Source organism: Pistacia vera, unplaced genomic scaffold, assembly GCF_008641045.1.
Source record: "Pistacia vera cultivar Batoury unplaced genomic scaffold, PisVer_v2 Contig338, whole genome shotgun sequence".
In the NCBI taxonomy this organism is placed as follows: domain Eukaryota; kingdom Viridiplantae; phylum Streptophyta; class Magnoliopsida; order Sapindales; family Anacardiaceae; genus Pistacia; species Pistacia vera.
Window position 1 is genome coordinate 547,174 of NW_022196155.1, and position 20,986 is coordinate 568,159.

At 33.0% G+C, this 20,986-nt stretch overlaps 2 protein-coding genes and 1 pseudogene across 2 annotated transcripts; all 3 read left to right on the forward strand.

The window, feature by feature from the left end:
* The first annotated feature begins 3,898 nt into the window (after window positions 1-3,898).
* Window positions 3,899-4,880, forward strand: LOC116138120 (VQ motif-containing protein 33-like). The gene has a single exon (XM_031423868.1). It carries the CDS (start codon window positions 3,978-3,980, stop codon window positions 4,608-4,610), a length of 633 nt encoding a protein of 210 aa, XP_031279728.1. The 5' UTR covers window positions 3,899-3,977; the 3' UTR covers window positions 4,611-4,880.
* Window positions 4,881-11,747: 6,867 nt separating this feature from the next.
* On the forward strand, window positions 11,748-16,051 carry LOC116138108 (monogalactosyldiacylglycerol synthase, chloroplastic). Its single transcript, XM_031423845.1, has 8 exons — window positions 11,748-12,553; window positions 12,680-12,852; window positions 13,014-13,175; window positions 13,259-13,400; window positions 13,597-13,821; window positions 14,136-14,198; window positions 14,285-14,359; window positions 15,439-16,051. The coding sequence occupies exons 1-8, from the start codon at window positions 12,032-12,034 to the stop codon at window positions 15,673-15,675; spliced, it is 1,599 nt and encodes a 532-aa protein (XP_031279705.1). The 5' UTR covers window positions 11,748-12,031; the 3' UTR covers window positions 15,676-16,051.
* Window positions 16,052-16,911: 860 nt separating this feature from the next.
* Window positions 16,912-20,174, forward strand: LOC116138024 (annotated as a pseudogene).
* The last annotated feature ends 812 nt before the right edge of the window (window positions 20,175-20,986 follow it).

Sequence of the window (20,986 nt, forward strand, 5' to 3'; positions counted from 1 at the left end):
CTTTTGGATAAAGCTCTTCCTGCCCTATGAATCATTGCCAAGAAGAAGAGGAATGAATTGGACAACCTAAAAAGCTATTTTTCTACCCCATTTACGTGTACTGCAATTCCAGGTATTTTTGTATTTGATTGTCGTCTATTTAGAAGACAAGAAGTTGTTTAACAATTTAAGCGGCCTACTGAAGATGTTTGAAGCAAGGGGTCAGACTTTTCAATACCTTTAATATAAATTAATTAATATTTGCCCTAAACGCGGTTGGCAACCTCAAAATATCATGTCATAGAAAACGATCCACAAAAAGTTGCCCAACGGTCAGGTTTGTGAAACGTTATAAACACTTATAGGCCAAAGATTATAACTTATAAATTAAAGTATGGATATCATAATAATAAATTATGGACCAAATTTTTAATGGTCTTCTGTACTTAGCCACGATGGACCAAATGGTCTAATTCGATCATTTGAGGTGGTCCAAATTAAACTATATTTTATATAATTAAAGAATATAAAGTTGATTATTTGCTTTACATTTCTACAATTTCTTATATTAATGTGGCGAATGAATCAATCTAAAAAAAATAAAAAAATGGGGCTTCTAGAAGTTATTTCTTAGCCAAAAGAACATGTTATGAGAATATTCTGTTCAAGACTTTGAGACCCAGAAAATGGTCAACTTTATGAGAAATTGTATAATCCAATATTACACAAATTTGAGGACACAAATGCCCTCTATAAAAAACCCAAACATTCAACGTTTCTTCAAACCCATCCTAACCATTCCCTCCATGAAGACTATAAAATTAGCGTATAAACCAATTTTATATTAATTTAATCCTGGATTTCAATTGGTTTGACTGTATTTAAGATTTGTGTTATGGGTTTAGATTTAGGATTCAACGATTTCAGTAGCCCAAGGTTGAAGACGACAAAAAAAAATGACGAATCGCCAATAGGGGGTATCAAAAACTTATCATACCTATAGGGAGATATGTAATTTTCAAAGGATAATTTTATATTGATGATGGGTGTTGGTAAGTAAATATATAACCCCTATTGGCTATAAAAGTGTCTGATACCCCATATTAGACGTATTGGCCATTTTTTGTCATCTTCAACCTTGGGTTGCCCAAACGGCAATCCGACCCAACCCACGAAAGGCATCCCAATTTCATCAAAAACATTAAAACCTTCAATTTTCAACATCCCTCGAAATTAATCCAAATGACCAATAGAACCATCCATCTTAAAATACTTCAATTTAGAGGGATTGTAGTTATAGAGAATGAGTTAAATGGGTTTTAAGGGTTGAAGAATGAGTTTTGCTTAAGGGCTAGAAAGTCAAAAGGGGCATTTTCGTCCATAAAATATAATCGTGTTATACTGTTATATGGTTATTAGTTATGATTTTCATTATATTTAATTTCTTGACTATCACAACACCTAGTTGAAGAATTTTCCAAAACCAATCTCATTTTTTTTTTTTTCCTTTAAGCGTTGAATTTATTGTTTAACATGTGAGAGTAGACATGGAAAAATGTTCACATGCAATTAACAATTTTTTTCTAGTAGTAAAAGTATACCATACCACCAGTAGAAGAAAATCATATATATACATATATGGGTCATTATGGTAGATTTTGATTTTTTTTTGCGATCGTGGTGATCTGGTCAAAAAGCTAAATCGAGTCGACGTCAGATCAACCAATCGTGCGTACTTTCGACTTCTGCCATCGTCAATAGTGGCCAATGTTAGGAATTATTGGTTGACAATGTTTTTGTTAATTTATAAACTTTATTATAGAGGATGTTAGCAAATTATAAATGTAGAGGTTAAATAATCTAATATACTTAAAAATGTTTTTAAAAAGTATCAAATATTCTCAAATCCATCCTATTAAATACTATCAAAATCTAATAGTATTCTAGTAACAGTTGTCTTGTAGTAGTAAAAACATACCACCGAAGTAGGAAAAACTTCGAATTTCATCATCACAAGATTCCATTTTCGCTGCACAACTTAAATAATTATAAGATATAAAAACTATTGTTAATATTATTTATAAAGGGAGAACGACGTGTTCCCACCCAAGGTTTGATGAAACGGTACTTTCTCACCCATCAAGTTTCAAAATGACATTTTTTCACCATTTGTTAGGTTCTGTTAGTGTTTTCTGTTAATATTTGATTAAAAAGACGAAAATACCCTTAAATATTTTATTTCTTAATTAGTTTATTATAAATTAAAATTTAATTAATTCAAAATCTTTATTCGATTATTTATTAATCTAAGTATAAAGATACATTTTTTTCTTTGTTTATTTAATTAATTAGGAATATTGATTTTTTATGTTAATCAGTAAAAATAAAAAACATTATAAACAATAGTGATGAGATATTGATGACATTATAAATAAATATTAAGATTATTTAACTTTAAACAATTTTATAGTATTATTCCTAACTTTTTAAGTGAAGTTAATTATTTTTTCTTTTTTAAATTTTTAATATTTGATTTTTTGACTAATTAAAAAATTTATAAAATAAAATATTTAAAATTTTTTTTATCTTTTTAATAAAATATTAATAAAAAACATAACAAAACCTAAGAAAAGGCTGAAAAAAGGTCGTTTCGCCAAAGCCTGGGTGGGAAAATGTCATTCTCTCCATTTATAAATCGAAGTAAGTAGAATAGTTCATTAAGGTATGGGGGGGCATAAAATATATAATATAATGAATTAATCCAATAATTTATATTATAAGATAGTACAAATTTTAGTACACCGTTAAAGTATAAATGGCTGAGGGTGACGCGTGGCTTCGTACGATAAACGCTTTCTTAATTCAAATTGGTTGAAACGTAATCGAATTCAAGATTTTAATAACTCTATTTATTACTATTTAATACTAATAGAGTCAATTGTACAGCCCACAGTTTTATCGGACTGCCAGCCACTTCATACAAATCATACCGCCTCAAACAAACATGCTTGCATCATTTTCGTTATTCAACTTGTATTTAATTATTTAATATTAACACATTTAAAATAAAAAACTAGTTTTGAATAGTCAAAAAATCATAGTATTTAATTATTTATTTATTATTAACACATTTAAAATAAAAAACTAGCTTTGAATAGTCAAAAAACATAGTATTAAGCATGCGGTTTGTTCTTATAAGATTCAAGTTTTAGACCCATGTTATGTTTTGATAAGGTTTCGTTTTCAAACTCATTTATTGAAATTTAGGATAAATTGAGAATTTTTATATTATTAAAAAAAATCCAAAACAATTTTTGAATAAAATTTTGTTTTGTTTCATACATATAACTACATGAAAACAAATACGCGACATATCTAGCTAGATATATACACTATAAGAGTCCAATAAGATTGCGATATGAGACATTTTAACTTCTAACATTGTCCCTCACGTTTGGCGTGCACAACCAAGGTCCAAACCCTCCAAGACCTACCATCATCCCAATAATAGTGGGTCTGATACTATGATAAACGGGCTTCAATAGTTTGAACTCATTTAATGAAACTTATGATAGATTGAAAATTTTTATATTGTAAAAAATAATAATAATAATAATAATAAACGTTTTTGAATAAGATTTTGTTTTAATCATATGTAAACGTGTGGAAACATGTTGGTAGAAGAAATTGAAAATTTCAAATTCTAAAATTATCTTGAAACTTCAATCAATTTACATAAGAAAATATATAACCCAAAAAGTCCCTCTCGTTTATACCCAGTCCTCAATAGTCGTAAATATACACTAATACTAATCTACATATTAATGAATTCATATGTAGAGATTTAAAGTCGAATAGTACACGCAGACACAGTCTCTAAAGCTGACTTTAAATCTCTTTCTGTCCCCCAAAATCTTGAAAAAAAATTTCTTCTCTCTCAGATAAACCCATCAACTTCAGTTTCTCTCTGGACTTGGTATCTCCAAGACTCCAACAAAATGGAAAGGCACCACCATCACCACCACCACCACCACACCATCATTTCTTCGCCGTCGTCGCCGTCGCCAACCACTTTTGTTCAAGCAGATGCTAACACTTTCAGAGACTTGGTCCAAAAGCTGACCGGCTTGACCAGTTCTGACTCTGAGAAACTACCCGTCACTACTACCCACCCTTCTTCTCGACTCCCTTCTAAACCCGCCATACCCGTTGATCCAACCGCCCCGCGCCGGTCGCCTTTCAAGCTTCAAGAACGTAGGCACACCACGAGAAAGCTGGAAATCAAGCTCGGTCTCACCACTCTCCGTACACCAACAAATCATCACTCTCCACGTCAAGCTCACCGGGTCGACTCACCGATTCCCAGCCCGGTAACTCCACTTGGGTCTGATTCTTTGTTTTTCCCGAGTTCAGGCACGGCTTCACCGTCATCTCCCGCTCTTTCAGAAGAAGAAAAAGCCATTGCTGAAAAGGGATTTTACTTGCACCCATCACCTTTAAGTACACCAAGAGGAAGCGAGCCGCCGGAGCTATTGACTCTGTTTCCACTAACTTCACCGCGTCAGAAAGCTCAAGATTTGGATTTATGTCTACGTACAACAAGTATAAATACTATATTCCCTTCAATTTGATGCATTTGAGGTTTCTATGGTGGTTTTTTTTTATCATTTTAGGGTCGCTCGTTTGCTGTATAATATATAAGAAAGTTGAGAACTAATTTTCGTTAAAGGTGGTTTGATGATTAGATGTTTAAGCTGTGTTTTTATTTCTATTATTATTATTATAATATTTAGAAGAATGGAAGAGTGAAATGGATTCATTCATGTATATTTTGACGTTCCTTGTGGAATTTGATGTTCTTCTCTGTTGTTTGATGAATGCGTGCATTATGAGTGTTTCTTCTTCATGGTGGTTTTGCTTAAACGGGAAGAAGGAGAAGAAGAAGAAGAGTAAAGAGAAGAAGAAGAAGAAGAAGAGTAAAGAGGAGGGGGAAGGGAACGGCAATATTGGCCAAACTGATATGATAATGATTGGCATTTATTAATTATTTAATTTAAAAGGATTTTTTTTATTAAATTTCTTGGAACTATATTTGACTTTTTCTTCATTGGATCATCAATTCTCCTAACAATCATTGCCTCTCTCTCTTTAACTTGCTCCCCAGTTTCGTTCGTCAATTTTGAAATTACTTTTTTTAATCAAATATATTAAAGTTTTATTATTTTTATAATAAAATTTTGATTTTTTTTTGTTGAAATATATTAAAGTTTTAGAATAAAATTTTGATTTTTTTATTAATATTTTTTTTTGGGTGGCTTATAGTGTCCGGCCAACTTCCGCTTCTCCTTTGAAGGAGTTCTAACAAAGGATTTTAAATACATTTTTTTTTATCAAATCTATTAAAGTTTTATAATAAAATTTTGATTATTTTTTTCCGGTAAAATATATTAAAGTTTCAAAATAAAATTTTGATTTATTATTATTATTATTATTTTTTGATAATCGATAGTATCAATGTCAACTTGTACGTATTTTAATTAATCTCTAATCTCTCACGACTCTAAAGTTTAATTTTTGTAAAAGAAATTAATTTTGAAAGTTTACACTTTAATAACAACCACAAAAAGTTACCTAAAAATTGTTACTTTTACATAATAATAAAGTGAGAATGTAAATCTTATATGGGAAATCTTTAGTTTAAAGAATTTATAATTGTTTCCCACCTCTTCAATATCATGTCAACATTAATTTATAATCATTGAATAAATAGCAATTTCACCTTTTAATTAAGTAATTATTTTTCTAAAACAAGTTTTCACTTTGCTCTTTTCTTTTGTGGGTCTGTAGCGTGACTTCAGTTCAATTTCTTCGTGGTTCCATTGCCAACACAACTGACGGCTGTGATCTTCTATTAGCGTCTTACGACGTAACTGTCTTTCACGTTCCTGCCTTCTCATTAGCTGCCACGTGTCACTACGTAGAAATTATCCGCGTTAACACGACTCACATTATTGGAAATAGAATTACACCTTCCTATTTCCCATAACGTAAAGAAAGGGGGTTCATGATTTTTGTCTGTGAAAGACCACCGCCGACCCAATCAGAACCGTCCATCTTCCAATTAGTCAATAGTCATTGGTAACTTGTTACGTGATGGTGATAATCAACGGCCTCGTTTCTCTGATATTCCCATCCCATGCATGGCTTTAAAACATTACCCTCAATTTGATTAATTAACAAGGTTTTTTCTTTTTTTTACAAATTAATCTCCTTAAATTTTCTTTTTCCTTGAGAAAATAATTAAATATTGACTAAATAATTATTAATTACAATATCTGGTCACATCATATCCACAACTCATCCCAATTAAGATGAACAATAATGATTGTAAAATGGGTGACAACTAATATAAAATAAATAAAAAATAACCAATATAAACTCTTTCACATATTATTCTCTCTCAGTTATTAATAAGGATAATCTCGAAAGGTTAGTCAAGTTAACTTCAAAACCTCAAAAGATTAATCAAAATACACGTAAATTGACTTGAACCACACAAATTATATATATATATATAAACGCTATAATAAAAAGTCTTCTTCTGCCCACAAATCTTATTCTAATTATGTAGACTAAATAATAATTACTTAATTAGTGATTACATTGTCTTCCAATTAAGATCAATTTGTACTTTGATTAAATAATAAATGGATCCTGCCCGTCTGTACCCTCTCCAGATCTTTCAAATTCGTTTTTTAATGTCTCATTCGTCAAAACCCTTTATCCTCTTCATCAATTCTTCTTCAACAAAAATCTTCGATGGGGCCAACAACATCAATCATCCCATGTTCAACTCAGAGTTGAAAGTGGTAACCAGGGAAGCCATTGACGAGGAAACTAGAAGAAATTAAACGCGTGTCGTCGTTGGCACGTATTACTAGTCAACCAATCGATCGGTGCTTTTAAGTCTGTTAATGGGGTCATTATTATTATGATCTTAAACGCTGATTGATTAGCTCTAAACCATCTGATCATTGCTCCATGATTTCAGTCACACAAATCAATGCATGGTTTATGATCTAAAGATTTATATACAATGGACATTTTCTTCTTAATTATAAACCCTTTGAAAACCTGGTTAAAAAATATATAGTGGGTTTCACCATTTTCTTCAAAAGCTACAAGCACTTCCACCTTCTGCTTCTGCTTTTGGATAAAGCTCTTCCTGCCCTATGAATCATTGCCAAGAAGAAGAGGAATGAATTGGAACAGCTAAAAGCTTCATTTTTGCTTCCATTTTTCTGCCCATTTACGTGTAACTGCAATTCCAGAGTATTTTTGTATTTGATTTGTCGTCTATTTAGAAGACAAGAAGTTGTTTTAATCAATTTAAGCGGCCTACTGAAGATGTTTGAAGCAAGGGGTCAGACTTTTCAATACCTTTAATATAAATTAATTAATATTTGCCCTAAACGCGGTTGGCAACCTCAAATTAGTCATGGCTTTCTCATTTCATGATTAAAATTATATTACCGATCCACAAAAAGTTAGCCCAACGGTCAGGTTTGTGAAACGTTATAAACACTTATATGGCCAAAGATTATAACCTTATAAATTAAAGTATATGGATATCATAATAATAAATATATTGGACCAAATTTTTAATGGTTTTCTGTTACTTAGCCACGATGGACCGAAATGGTCTAATTCGATCATTTGAGGTGGTCCAAATTAAACTTGATTATTATTATTATAATTAAAGAAATTATAAAGAGTTGATTATTTTTGCTTTACATTTCTACAATTTCTTATTATAATTCGTGCGAATGAATCAATCTACAAAAAAATAAAAAAAATGGGGCTTCTAGAAGTTATTTCTTAGCCAAAAGAACATGTTATGAGAATTATTCTTGTTCAAGACTTTGAGACCCAGAAAATGGTCAACTTTATAGAGAAATTGTATAATCTAATATTACACAAATTTGAAGGACACAAATGCCCTCATATATAAATAAACCCTAAACATTCACACGTTTTCTTCAAACCCATCCTAACCATTCCCTCCATTGAAGACTATAAAAATCTAACGTATAAACCGATTTTGATATTTAATTTAACCCTGGATTTCAATTGATTTGACTTGTATTTAAGATTTTGTTATATTGTTTTAGATTTAGGATTTTGATGGAGTTGCTAGTTTAGGATGTGAGATAGGGTTGATTGTTGTTAAATAGTTTGAATTTGGGTGGTTTTAACGATTGTCGATGGTGGAAAATGATATAGGAGACCTACGTTTTTTGGCCGACGGCGGATATTGGCCAGAATTAGTAGGATTCACCTATTTGGGCAACCCAAGGTTGAAGACGACAAAAAATAACCGAAACTAACCAATAGGGGGTGTATCAAACACTTCTCATACCTACAGGTAGAATATGTGATTTTCGTAAAGGATAATTTTATATTGATTGAACGGGTGTTGGCCAAGTAAAATTATATATACCCCCTATTGGCTAGAAAAGTGTCTGATACCCCATATTAGCTAGTATTGGCCATTTTTTGTCATCTTCAACCTTGGGTTGCCCAAACAGCCAAATCCGACCCAACCTATCGATAGGCATCCCAAATTTCATCAAAAACATTAAATCCTTCAATTTTCAACATCCCCATCTGAAGATTAATCCAAATGACCAATACGAACCATCCATCTACATAAATATCTTTCAATTTAGTAGGGATTGTAGTTATAGAGAATGAGTTAAATGTGTTTTAAGGGTTGAAGAATGAGTTTTTGCTTAAGGTCTTAGAAATAGTCAAAAGGGGCATTTTCGTCCATAAAATATAATCGTGTTATACTGTTATATGGTTATTAGTTATGATTTTCATTATATTTAATTTTCTTGACTATCACAACACCTAGTTGAAGAATTTTCCAAAACCAATCTCATTTTTTTTTTTTTTTTTTTTTTCCTTTAACGTTGAATTTATTGTTTTAACATGGGGAGTAGACATCGGAAAAATGTTCACATGCAATTAACATTTCTTTCTAGTAGTAAAAGTATACCCATACCACGAGTAGAAGAAAATCATCTTATACATGTTATACATATATGGTTGTCGTTAATGGCCACATTTGTCATTTTTTTTGCCTGATCCGTGATGGATCTGGTCGGAAAAGGCTAAATCGACGCACGACTAGCACAATCTAGTCGATCGTGCACCATTTCGACGATTTCTGGCCATCGTCCGATAGTGTTGGCCATTGCCAGTAATTATTAGGTAGACGCAAATGTTTTTGTTAATTTATAACTTTTATTGTAGGGAAGTGTTTAGCTAAATTATAAATGTGAAGGTTAAAATAATTAAACGTATCAAATATATTCTCAATCTTATCTTATTTGATTAAATGCATTTAAAATATAATATTATTCTAAAAAATTAAACAAACGAGCCTATGATTTTCATTATATTAATTTTGTTGACTATCACAACACCTCGTTGAAGAATTTTCAAAACCTATCTCATATTTTTTTTCCTTTAAACGTTGAATTTATCAGTTAAAAATGTGAGAGTAACACTAAGAAAATTTCGTATGTAATTAACAGTTGTCTTTGTAGTAGTAAAAACATAACCGCAAGTAAAAAAAAAATGTTCATATATATGTAATTATGTTATGCGTATAACCAGCCAATGAGTATAATATATCGTACCAACGTGAGTGAGATACATATATTTCATCACCGGTTGATAGCTATACACGTGTGCAACAGATGCGTCCCCTTTTTCCACGAACGCGTGAGTTTCTAATTATTAAAATTAAAGCTAGTAAGGTTTATTTTTTATACTTTATTTTTAAAATAATTATTTGTTTCATTATTTAAGAAATACTATTATATTTATTCAATTACTTTTAGATTCTTTAAATTTATTAATTTAATTAAACATCCTTAGAAAAAAATTTAAAAATTAACAAAATATCCTCATCCATCTATAATTGTCAGATTTCGACAACCACCATTGATGATAGTCAGAATCTATCACAACGTGTATAAAAACACCGAAACTGACAGGAATTTGTTGATTTGCCAGATCTGGTCTTTTGCGACCGTCGACAGCCAGAACGACGCTGATCAATCAGATTTGACCAGTCTGCATCGTAATCCAGATTCTAGCGGTGGTAATTGGAATCTGACACTGTGGGTGGTGGGGGTGTTTTTATCATTTACAAAAAAATTATATATTGGAGTGTTTAGTAAATTAGTAACCTAGGAAGTTTTTTTGTTAAATTTTACCTCGTAATAATCACCTACCTAACTACCTGATACTATTTCCAAAATCCTATCCACATACAAACAAAACGGACCCTAAGAAACCCGATTTTTTTTTTTTATTTTATGATTTTTATTATTTGATTTTTAATTTGATTTAGTCAATTATTAGGCTTGAAAATTCATGGATCTACAACTGGCTTTGGAAAGCCCACATTTAAATTGGGCTTAATTTCAAACCCATTTTCAGTACACGTTTTTTTTTTTTTTTTTTTATCAAAATGGCTCATCTATAAAGTCCCTCTCGTTGAATAGAAATATGGTCAATGAGAAAGCGGGTGCAGAGACTCACTCACATGACATGGCCAAACTTTAATTAGTAACGTGAACAAATTAACAAAATTTAATGGCAGCAAAAGCAATAGGAAGAAGGTAATGGACGGTGAGATTTCCATTTCCCCTTCCACTTCCCAAAATTCTAAATAAATATGGCTTATGCACCACTGGGCTGCAATTGCTTCCACCATTAAACTATTGCATGAATTTCACATGTTGCTATACCTGTTAGTGGAGACTCCACCCAAGACGGTCAAAAAAAAAAAAAAAAAAAAAAAAACGTTTTCACAGTAGCTATTTTTTAATTATATATATATATATATATAATTAAAAAAATAAACCCATAACCATTTTAATATTGAAAAAACGATTTGGTCGGTATTGGACTAGCATCACAGAAACATAATAGAATGGACCGTGGAAATTGGATTTCATGGTCTTGGTCCTACACTTTAAAATCAAGGTCATAGACATTGACTAGACCAAACGACCAATCAAATAACACCCCAAGCTCGTGATGTACCGAAACCCAAGCTAATCTCAAACCAAATAAAACTCGCATTTATTACTACGAAATCCCTTCATATTTGAAAATGACAGGAAGACCCCCTACATTACATATAAGAAATATCAACCTTTCGCTATATTCTTATAAACACATACGTGTTTTTATTTGCTCCCTTGTTACCTTGCGTTTTTATGAGCTAATCACACCACACAATCTAGTTTCTTATATTGGATTGTAAACCTAATTCTGGATACCAAATTCCAATATCAGACTACTAATTTATAAGATCGAAAACTTATAAATTGACCAGACTATCATTTAGACCCAATTTATCACATTCACGTGTTCTCTTAAAGTTGTGATATCAAACTATTGGGTTACGAACTAGACTTTATCACATTCAACACTATTAGTGAATAAAATTCTAGGTAAGTTTATTAATCTTGAGTCCCCTCAACTTAATAGATGCGTTTTGGATGGAAAAGGGTTGCTTAAATATTTAGACCCAAATTATTACAATATCTTTAGAAGAGATAATATTGATTTTTTAAATGTAGGGGGTCTTAGTGTTATTTTCTCAAATTTTGGGGGAAGTAGTGATAATCCCTTTTATTATTAATATCTCATGGTTCTTTACTTTTTTACAATAACAAAGCGTATTTTGCTACAAAATTCCTGGAATTTACTGCTTCCCTAAATCCTCTCCTTGAGGCCACAAATCTCTCCGCAAGATTTCATATCTCTATCCATTGCACAGCCTGTAATTCTTCGCAATAGCTTGTTGTTTTCTTCTCTATTTGTTTTTCTTGCTTTATGAACTTCTGCTGACACCCTTTACTCTTACCTGACAAAGACTGTTATGGACTGATTACTGATTACTGATTTCTCATTTTTTCTAATTTTCTTTTTAGAATACCATTAATTTTGCTGAACAATTCTCATCATGCAACACAGTTCAACTTTAACCCAAGATTCGACTCCAAGTTTCGATTTTGTTCCTCAATTTAGTCGCTTTGCTTTCAATTCACGACTCTTTAACGCTAACACAGATGGGTATTCTTCGTTTAAGTCCAATTACTTGTACTTTGACACGTTAAAGTCTTCAATTGGTCTAAAACAGAAACGCAAACTTGTTTCTGCTTCGTTGAGTTTGGGTTGTAAAGCGAGCGGTTCTTCAAGTATTGGTAGAATTATTAATGAGTTCAATAGAGTTGTCAAGTTTCATTGTGAGAGAATCCCAATTGGGTTTGGGTTCGCTTCGGTTAGGGTTGCCTCTAGCGAGAACAATGGGTTCAAAGAGGAAAATGGTGGCGTTTTGGAGGGTGAAAGTCTGCCTTTGAATGTTGTAGAGAATGAGAACCCGAAGAAAGTCTTGATTTTAATGAGTGATACAGGTGGTGGTCACCGAGCTTCTGCTGAAGCTATTAAAGCTGCGTTTAATGAGAAATTTGGCGACGAGTATCAGGTCAGATTGAATTTCAAATTTTTATATCTTGGTACCCAATTGTGAGATTTAGAAGAAAAGATTTGTGGATGCGTTAATTATGCGTTTGTTGATCATTTGCTGTATGTTAAAGAGTGTGCGTGGCAGGTGTTTGTTACTGATTTGTGGGCGGATCATACGCCTTGGCCGTTTAATCAATTGCCCAGAAGCTATAACTTCTTGGTAAAGCATGGACCATTGTGGAAAATGACCTATTATGGAACTGCCCCGCGTGTTATTCATCAATCTAATTTTGCTGCAACTTCAACCTTCATAGCTCGGTGAGGCTTTGTATGAATGCTTTTGAGTTATATATTTATGGTTGTTGTCATTGAACAACTTTTGATTGATAAAACATGTTCATCTGGTTTATATTGAACTTAATAGTTAGCTTATTTTAAAGAATTGTTAGTTTCATCTAATCTGGTGTCCCTTCTTTTAGGGAGGTTGCGAAAGGATTGATGAAATACCAACCCAACATTATTATTAGTGTACATCCACTGATGCAACATGTTCCACTTCGTATCCTGAGGGCAAAGGGCCTTTTGAAGAAGATAGTTTTTACTACAGTAGTTACAGATTTAAGCACTTGCCATCCTACATGGTCAGTTCTTCGCTATCAGCATATATTTCTCATTCATTTATAATCCCTTGCATAATGTTGATCATTAATGTCCGTGTGTGTAGGTTTCACAAGCTTGTAACAAGATGCTATTGCCCAACAACAGATGTAGCAAATAGGGCTATGAAAGCTGGACTGCAGCCGTCCCAAATCAAAGTTTATGGACTTCCTGTTCGACCTTCATTTGTGAAACCTGTTCAGCCTAAGGTTGATTATGTCTATGACAGATTGACTTTTTAAATTTGATGCCCTTTTCACTTACGAGTCGGTGCACCATAATGTCTGGACATTTCTTCATGTTGCACTTTATAGTTACTTTGAATTTGTTGTTGGCTGCTGCTGTGTTATCTAGCAAATGATATTAACAATCTTTAACTTACTTTAAGTTTCATAATAACTATAGGTTGAATTAAGGAGAGAACTAGGAATGGATGAGGTTCTTCCTGCTGTGTTACTGATGGGAGGAGGGGAAGGGATGGGTCCCATTGAGGCTACTGCTCGGGCACTTGGGGATGCATTATATGATGAGAATCTTGGTGAACCAATAGGTCAGGTTCTGGTGATATGTGGTCGCAACAAAAAGCTTGCGAACAAATTGCTTTCAATCGATTGGAAAATTCCTGTTCAGGTATTAGATTAGTCTCTGCAAATTCAACCATAGTTTTCATTACATTTTTCCTGTTCAATGTCTTGTCTCACTTTTATATTTAACATAATATTTTGGCAACTTTTTTGTTTGTGGATATCTTTTTTTTTTATTGAATTCAAGCTGCATTTGGATTTCAAAACAAATGATTTCTTTTTTCTACAACTTCTTTCAATATACATATATGCATTGCACTTTTGAACTATCACATGTTTGATGTATTTATACACAGAAACATATGCATTCTCACGGATTTTATATATCAAAGAAATTTATGTAGTTGCCCCATCATATAGGTGAAAGGGTTTGTCACTAAAATGGAGGAATGCATGGGTGCTTGTGACTGCATTATTACAAAGGTAAGTTTCTTGTGATAATGATGATATTTTCTTATAGTTCCTTATCAGCCATCTAGTAATTTTTTTTTTTTTTTTTTTGCCTGTAGGCTGGCCCAGGGACCATTGCAGAAGCAATGATACAAGGCCTCCCTATAATTTTGAACGATTACATTGCTGGGCAAGTGAGTGATTTGATCATTCTCTCTACTTTTAGGAATTATCATTATTCTTTCACNATGTAGTTGCCCCATCATATAGGTGAAAGGGTTTGTCACTAAAATGGAGGAGTGCATGGGTGCTTGTGACTGCATTATTACAAAGGTAAGTTTCTTGTGATCATGATGATATTTTCTTGTAGTTCCTTATCAGCCATCTAGTAATTTTTTTTTTTTTTTTTTTGCCTGTAGGCTGGCCCAGGGACCATTGCAGAAGCAATGATACAAGGCCTCCCTATAATTTTGAACGATTACATTGCTGGGCAAGTGAGTGATTTGATCATTCTCTCTACTTTTAGGAATTATCATTATTCTTTCACTCTTTATTGTTTGATTGGATTTAAGATCTGGCGCTGGTTAGCTAAAAATGTCAATTGTAAGGTAGGGCTCAGATGTGTTTTGGATTTTAGTGATGTATTTGTTTTATTATAAAGTTGGCTAGACAGACATAACTTCCTTGATACACATTACTTCAACTTGAAATCTGAATGTAAATGCCAACAGTGGAAGTTTGAAAACGATTGCTGCAAGACCAAATTAGCATGCCATAATATAACAAGATCAAATTAGCATGCCATAATATAACCAGACCAAATTGTTATCCCTTGTGCTTCCTGCATCTTACTGACCTTGGTTATGCTAAAAGTTATCTGGGATACTTCAAAAAGTTCCACTTTCCCTGCCCATCACTATGGTAGAAATTTTGTAAAATCTGCATCATTCTAATCACTTGTCCTGCATGTTGCAAGGTGTTCTTTCAATGGTTTCATTGTAATTTAAAGTGGAAGGAAGATAATGCATATCCAACACATAAAATTGACCTGTGTTTATATTGTTCTGCTTCCTGTTTTGATTTCCATATATAGTTTTTGCCCCACAATGTTTGTCAAGATTGCAGGAGTGACTCAAGAGAGCTGTTAGAGATTTTTAACATTGATATAACTAATTTTTAGTTGTTTCTTTTGAGAATTCATGCATTCATCACTTTATGCTGTAATCCTATTTTCCCGGAAGTATGTACTCACACCCTTACCTTGCTATTACAGGAAGTTGGTAATGTGCCTTATGTGGTTGAAAATGGATGTGGGAAATTTTCGAAGTCTCCAAAGGAGATTGCTTCTATTGTTGCTCAATGGTTTGGACCAAAAGTAGATGAGCTCAAGGCTATGTCACAAAATGCATTAAAGCTGGCTAGACCAGATGCTGTTTTTAAGATTGTTCAGGACCTTCATGAGCTGGTTAGAGAAAGAAATTTTGTACCACAGTATTCATGTGTTACATAACTCTGTTGCCCTCTATCAATTTTGGCGCAATTCTTCTGTTGCAATGTGAAAATTTTGGGGCATATAGGTGACCTTCCTTTCGGTCCCTCATTCCAGTGCTTGATCATATGATTATAGAGGAAGAAAATACTGTCATATGATGCCTCTCTTTTTTATTTTTTTATTTTATTTTAACCTTTTTGGTGAAAGCCAACATGCAATTCGTTCCTTAGTATGCTGCAATAGGCTAAATGTAAATAGGTCATCTGTTCTGCAATATGTCTTGAAGAGTTTTGAGTTGGCCTAATAATGTGATGGCCAAGGGCTTTTTTTATTTTTTCTGTGGAATACAGATTTTCTTTGATATCTAGTTTCAACAAAGAACCGTGTCTTTGTAGCTTCTTTCTGCCCCAGAGAGATATTAATTACCTGCATTGTCGATGATCCTTTTAACACTAAAGTTGAAACTCTGTACTGACAAACAAGAACTTCAACCCTTTACTCCCGAATTTAATCTTGTCTCATGCTTGTCAGGGTGATTGATGGTTAATGTAAAAATTTCGCAATTAGAGGGAACAATGTCATGCTCATATTGAATCATATACATACAATCAAGAAAAATGAAAGGATAGAGTAGTATATTTATATAAATTTTATTAATTTTTATCTGTTGTATGATTCAGTTGTAAATAAAACATTATTGTTACAGTAGTTTCACTTACGATTGCTCAGGTATAGCACAGTCAAGTCCTTATTATATACAATAAAATGATGCCATCAAAATGTATCCTTTGTTTATTGCTCAACGTAGGCTACCAACAACAACAATCACGTGGACTTTGGTGCAAAAATTCATTGGTTGCGTGCCGAACGTGCGAAATAAAATCTCTTTAATCCCATTTCATTACAATATTTTAACTAATCGAAATGAACTAGTCCTTGGGGGTATCCTTAAATGTAAGGTTGCTTGAGATTCTGCACGTCAGTTGGGGGCCGGAAGAGTGGACCGAAACTGAAGTGGCATGATCAACGTGGGTCCCGCCAAGTCCAGCACCGCAATGGAGTCTCATCCGCTGCCACCTCAATGAACACTTGCCAGTTTCTAACTTTCTTGATCACTAACGCCAAACATAAAAATAAAAAAAAAATAAAAAAAAAAGAAAAAAAAAGAGATTTAACTGAAAACTTCAATGCAATGCTACAGATTACAGACTGACCAAAGATTCTACTCGAACAAATCAAATGTCAAGCTTTGGAAATTTGATATTCCAAATTTACATTTTTAATAATAAAAAAGGGAACATATCCAGGATCTTATTCTTAGTTTTGGATATTTTGTTTGGAATTAGGTGCATAGAACTTTTCATCCGAAGATGAATATTTTATAGCATAAAAAGAATACAAACGGTTACTCAGTTCATAGTTTGAGTTTCTGGAGTTTTGATGTGTGGTGGGTGATGGGTTGGAAATATAATGCTGGGTTAGGCTTGATTGGCAGTGTTGTGTTATATGGGTCACCTCTGCAGAGATCAATCAGGTATACAAATGTTCTGCCCTTTTCTTTTTCTTTTTTTTTGTTTGATTGTTTGGTTTCCAAGAAAGTGAAATCAAGTTGGAATCCTGGATGTTCCTTTTTCTTTTCTTGATTTGTTAGCAACCGGGGCTTCATATTTTTGATGTGGCTTATGATAATTTGCATAGAAGAACACTCTTTTGGAATTAGGGATATAAAAAGGCTCTTTAGGATTGTTTTTAATATTTGTTGATGATTTATTAACGTGAATGGGAACTGAGAGTGAGCTGTTTGAAGTGTCTGCATATTTTGTATTGAGTAAATGTTATTTAATAATCTTCTCTTCAAATTCTAGTTTTGAGTTTTATTACCTCTAAAATTGGTGATCTGATATTGTAAATTCAATATTAATGGCTCTATAAAGCTGTGAAGTCAAATTATGTGGCGCATGAAGTATATCTACTAAACAGCAGACTGAATCTTACTTTATTTAGCTCATTAATGTGATTTTCAAGTGGCATCCATAGGTTAAGAAATTAGAATCTAGTTATAATATTAATTTCGTTACAGAGAATTTTTGCAGAGTATAGACAGCCATTTGCACTTACATATCTCGGGGTGTCTCTTATGGTAATTTATTGCCCATAGCACTTTGAGGATTGCGTATGCAGCTTGGGTGCAACCGGTTTAAGAATTTTTTCCGTAACACTCTGTGACAAGCACTTCTAGGACTTGATATTCCTCTTAGAGTCGATGAGTTGCAGGATGGTCCAGAAACTGATCTACAAAGGAGTCTAATTAGTGCCAAATTTCTAAGTGGAAGGGAAGAGGGGTGGCCTTTGCTCCCAAAAGATGAGGAAGACGAGCCACCCTACTTGAACATAGCAGTGATCTTCTTCATGGGAAATTGTCAAGTGCAGTTTATATCTTACTCCAATATGGTTTTTAACAGAGGTAACAAAATTCATCTTCATATATTTTTATCGACAAATTTGGTTGTATACAAGTTTATCTAGGCAAAAATATGGCAGTGTTGAGTGTAGTACACGGCTCCACAAGTAGTTCACATAACATATGTGTAGTACTTTTATCTGTTGCATAAACATAACTTAATTTGTAGAAAGCTATTTGAACACTACAGAAGATATGAACACAGATAGGTTAGAAAGACTTGAGGGGTTGTTGCATTATGTGCACAAACATAACTTACTTGACAAAACTATGTAGCTGGGTTTAATCATTAACGATCTTTTGTACTTATATTTGATTTTCTGAACATTTCTTCTTATTTGAAGTACTTTACGAGATATGATATGGTATGCTGATCCTTTCTTAGTATAGCCTAATTTAATCTTAATTTCATGCAGTATTTATTCAAATCCGCTCTGGCAAATACTAGTGTTGCAAGTACAACTGTCCTAACTTCTACATCGGGGCTCTTTACACTTTTTTGGAGTTCTTCTTGGCCAGGACTCCATTAATATACAAAAGTGGTTGCTGTTTTTGTAAGTATGGCTGGTGTTGCAATGACAACAGTTGGAAAAACTGGGCAACAGATGAATATCTAAGCATCTCTGAGTAAGTTGAATATGTCCTTAGATAGTTGTATTAAACTTTTTCTTTAGGGATCTATAGCTTTTCTCCTTTTGTTCCGAAATATTTATGCTGATTCATCTGTTCACTCTTTGTTTACACGATAAGTATATTTTCTTTCTTTCTATTGCCTTGGGTTGCAGATATTACAAAGAAATATAAGTTTGTAGTAAGTGGTTTATTGATATAAGAAAACGTAAATTCAGTTCACTACTAAAGATAAGATTTGTGTTTAATGATTTGTTTTTCCACCTATTGTTATCTTTGTACATAGATATTTACTTTCATCTGAACTTCTTTTAGAGATTAGTTATTTGTATATTTTAGAAACTCTATCCTTTGATGTTGTTAAGGTCTAGAAAGCACTCAATAACAGGGGACATTTTCGGCCTTCTCTCTGCAATTTCATATGGATTATTTACAGGTAGGATTCTTCATGGGAGTTGCAGTGATATATACAATTTCAAAAATTGCAGTTTTTAGATTGTGCCACTGCCCCAATCTTCTGCTTGATATTTAACTTGTCTATTTACTGCAGTGCTGCTCAAAAAATATGCTGGGTCTGATGGAGATAAGGTGGATGTGCAAAAGTTCTTTGGATATATCGGTCTCTTCTCTCTTTTTGGTCTTTGGTGGCTTAGTAAGTAGCTTGTAATTTATCAAGTTCTTCATGCTGCAAAATTTTCAGGCTTAAAGGACAAATAATTGAACAAGAATTATACCATGACGCAAAAACTTCCAGTAGTTAGTACATTCGTTTGAAATATCTCACATCGATGTCATTTCCTATGTAGTATGGCCACTGAACGCGGCAGGACTTGAGTCTCCATTCGAATTTCCACATTCAACATCTGTTGGAGAAGCTGTGCTGTTCACCAGCCTGGTGGGGAGTATTCTCTCAGACTACTTATGGTATGTACAAACACCCTCCGTATATTTCAACTAGACACCACCAGGACTTGAAACCATAAGAAGATTGCATTTTCTCAAGTGATTAAATGAATCCAGGGCCCTTTCTGTGGTTTGGACAACTCCATTAGTCGCAACGCTGGGTATGTTCTTAACGATACCCCTCGCAATGTTAGCGGACATGGTTATACACGGCCGTCACTACTCTGCAATCTACATCCTTGGATGCATTCAGGTAGGCCTCATTGTTCATGTCAATATATTGCTTGCTAAATTAATAAGCTAGAAATGGAAACTTCACTAATAGAGTTATAAATTGGATTCAGGTATTTGCAGGTTTCATTATAGCCAATCTTTCCGACAAGTTTTCAGCAAAAGGAGAATTGTAGCAGTAGCAGCAACATAGTGTAAAATTTTGTTTGAATGAGAATGTAAATACATAAAGATTTTGAAGCATCAAGTAATGCCTTTTTAAAAAAAAATATTATAATGCAAAATGTGAATAAGAAGGAACAACAAACTTTGGTTTCATGCTTATTATGCTAAATTTTCAATATCTTCATGCATATCTTTTTCTTTTAATTTTACTGATATGGGTTCACTCTAAAATCAAATATATAATTTGGAAACAATAAACTTAGGAATTAAAAAAGAAATGAATTCCAAGTCCATCGAGCTCAATTTTTGAAAATGAACAAAAGAAATTGAAGTCATTATCTCTCTTCTTATGGTCGGATAGCAAGACCTTTTGCCTCTGGGGTTAGCTATACCCCAGGGTCTTATCTTATGTTCGAAGTCGCAGGAGAGACATATATCATATTTGTATAATTACTTTGGTCTATTGAACTTATACGGTATTCTAGTTTCAGGGGTTTAAGGATGAGGTGGGCTCGGCTGGCAATTAGGGTTTGTAAGGTGTTTCGTGGCTCTGAGAATTAGGTGAGTTGGGTTGGCAATTATGCCTAAATACCTTAATTATTAAAAAAAAATATACATAAATTCACTTAATTTATTAATTATTTTTTACATAAATTCATCAAAAACAGAAATCAATTTCCTTGAAATATATTAATTAAGACAATAGGCAACCTAAAATTTCAACCCAAACATAAACCCTAAATTTAAAAGTATTTTTTTCCTAAGAATTTTATAATGTAACCCTAGTTATAATCTATCCCAAAATTATACACCTAATAAAGCACTTTAACAAGTCAGAAACCCGCGGCTCCTGGTTAACGATAGATCGGATTAAAGTAGTCTACTAGGGGTGCTTTCTAAGCTTATAAGCTATAAAATTAAGCTGACCTGTTTGTTTAT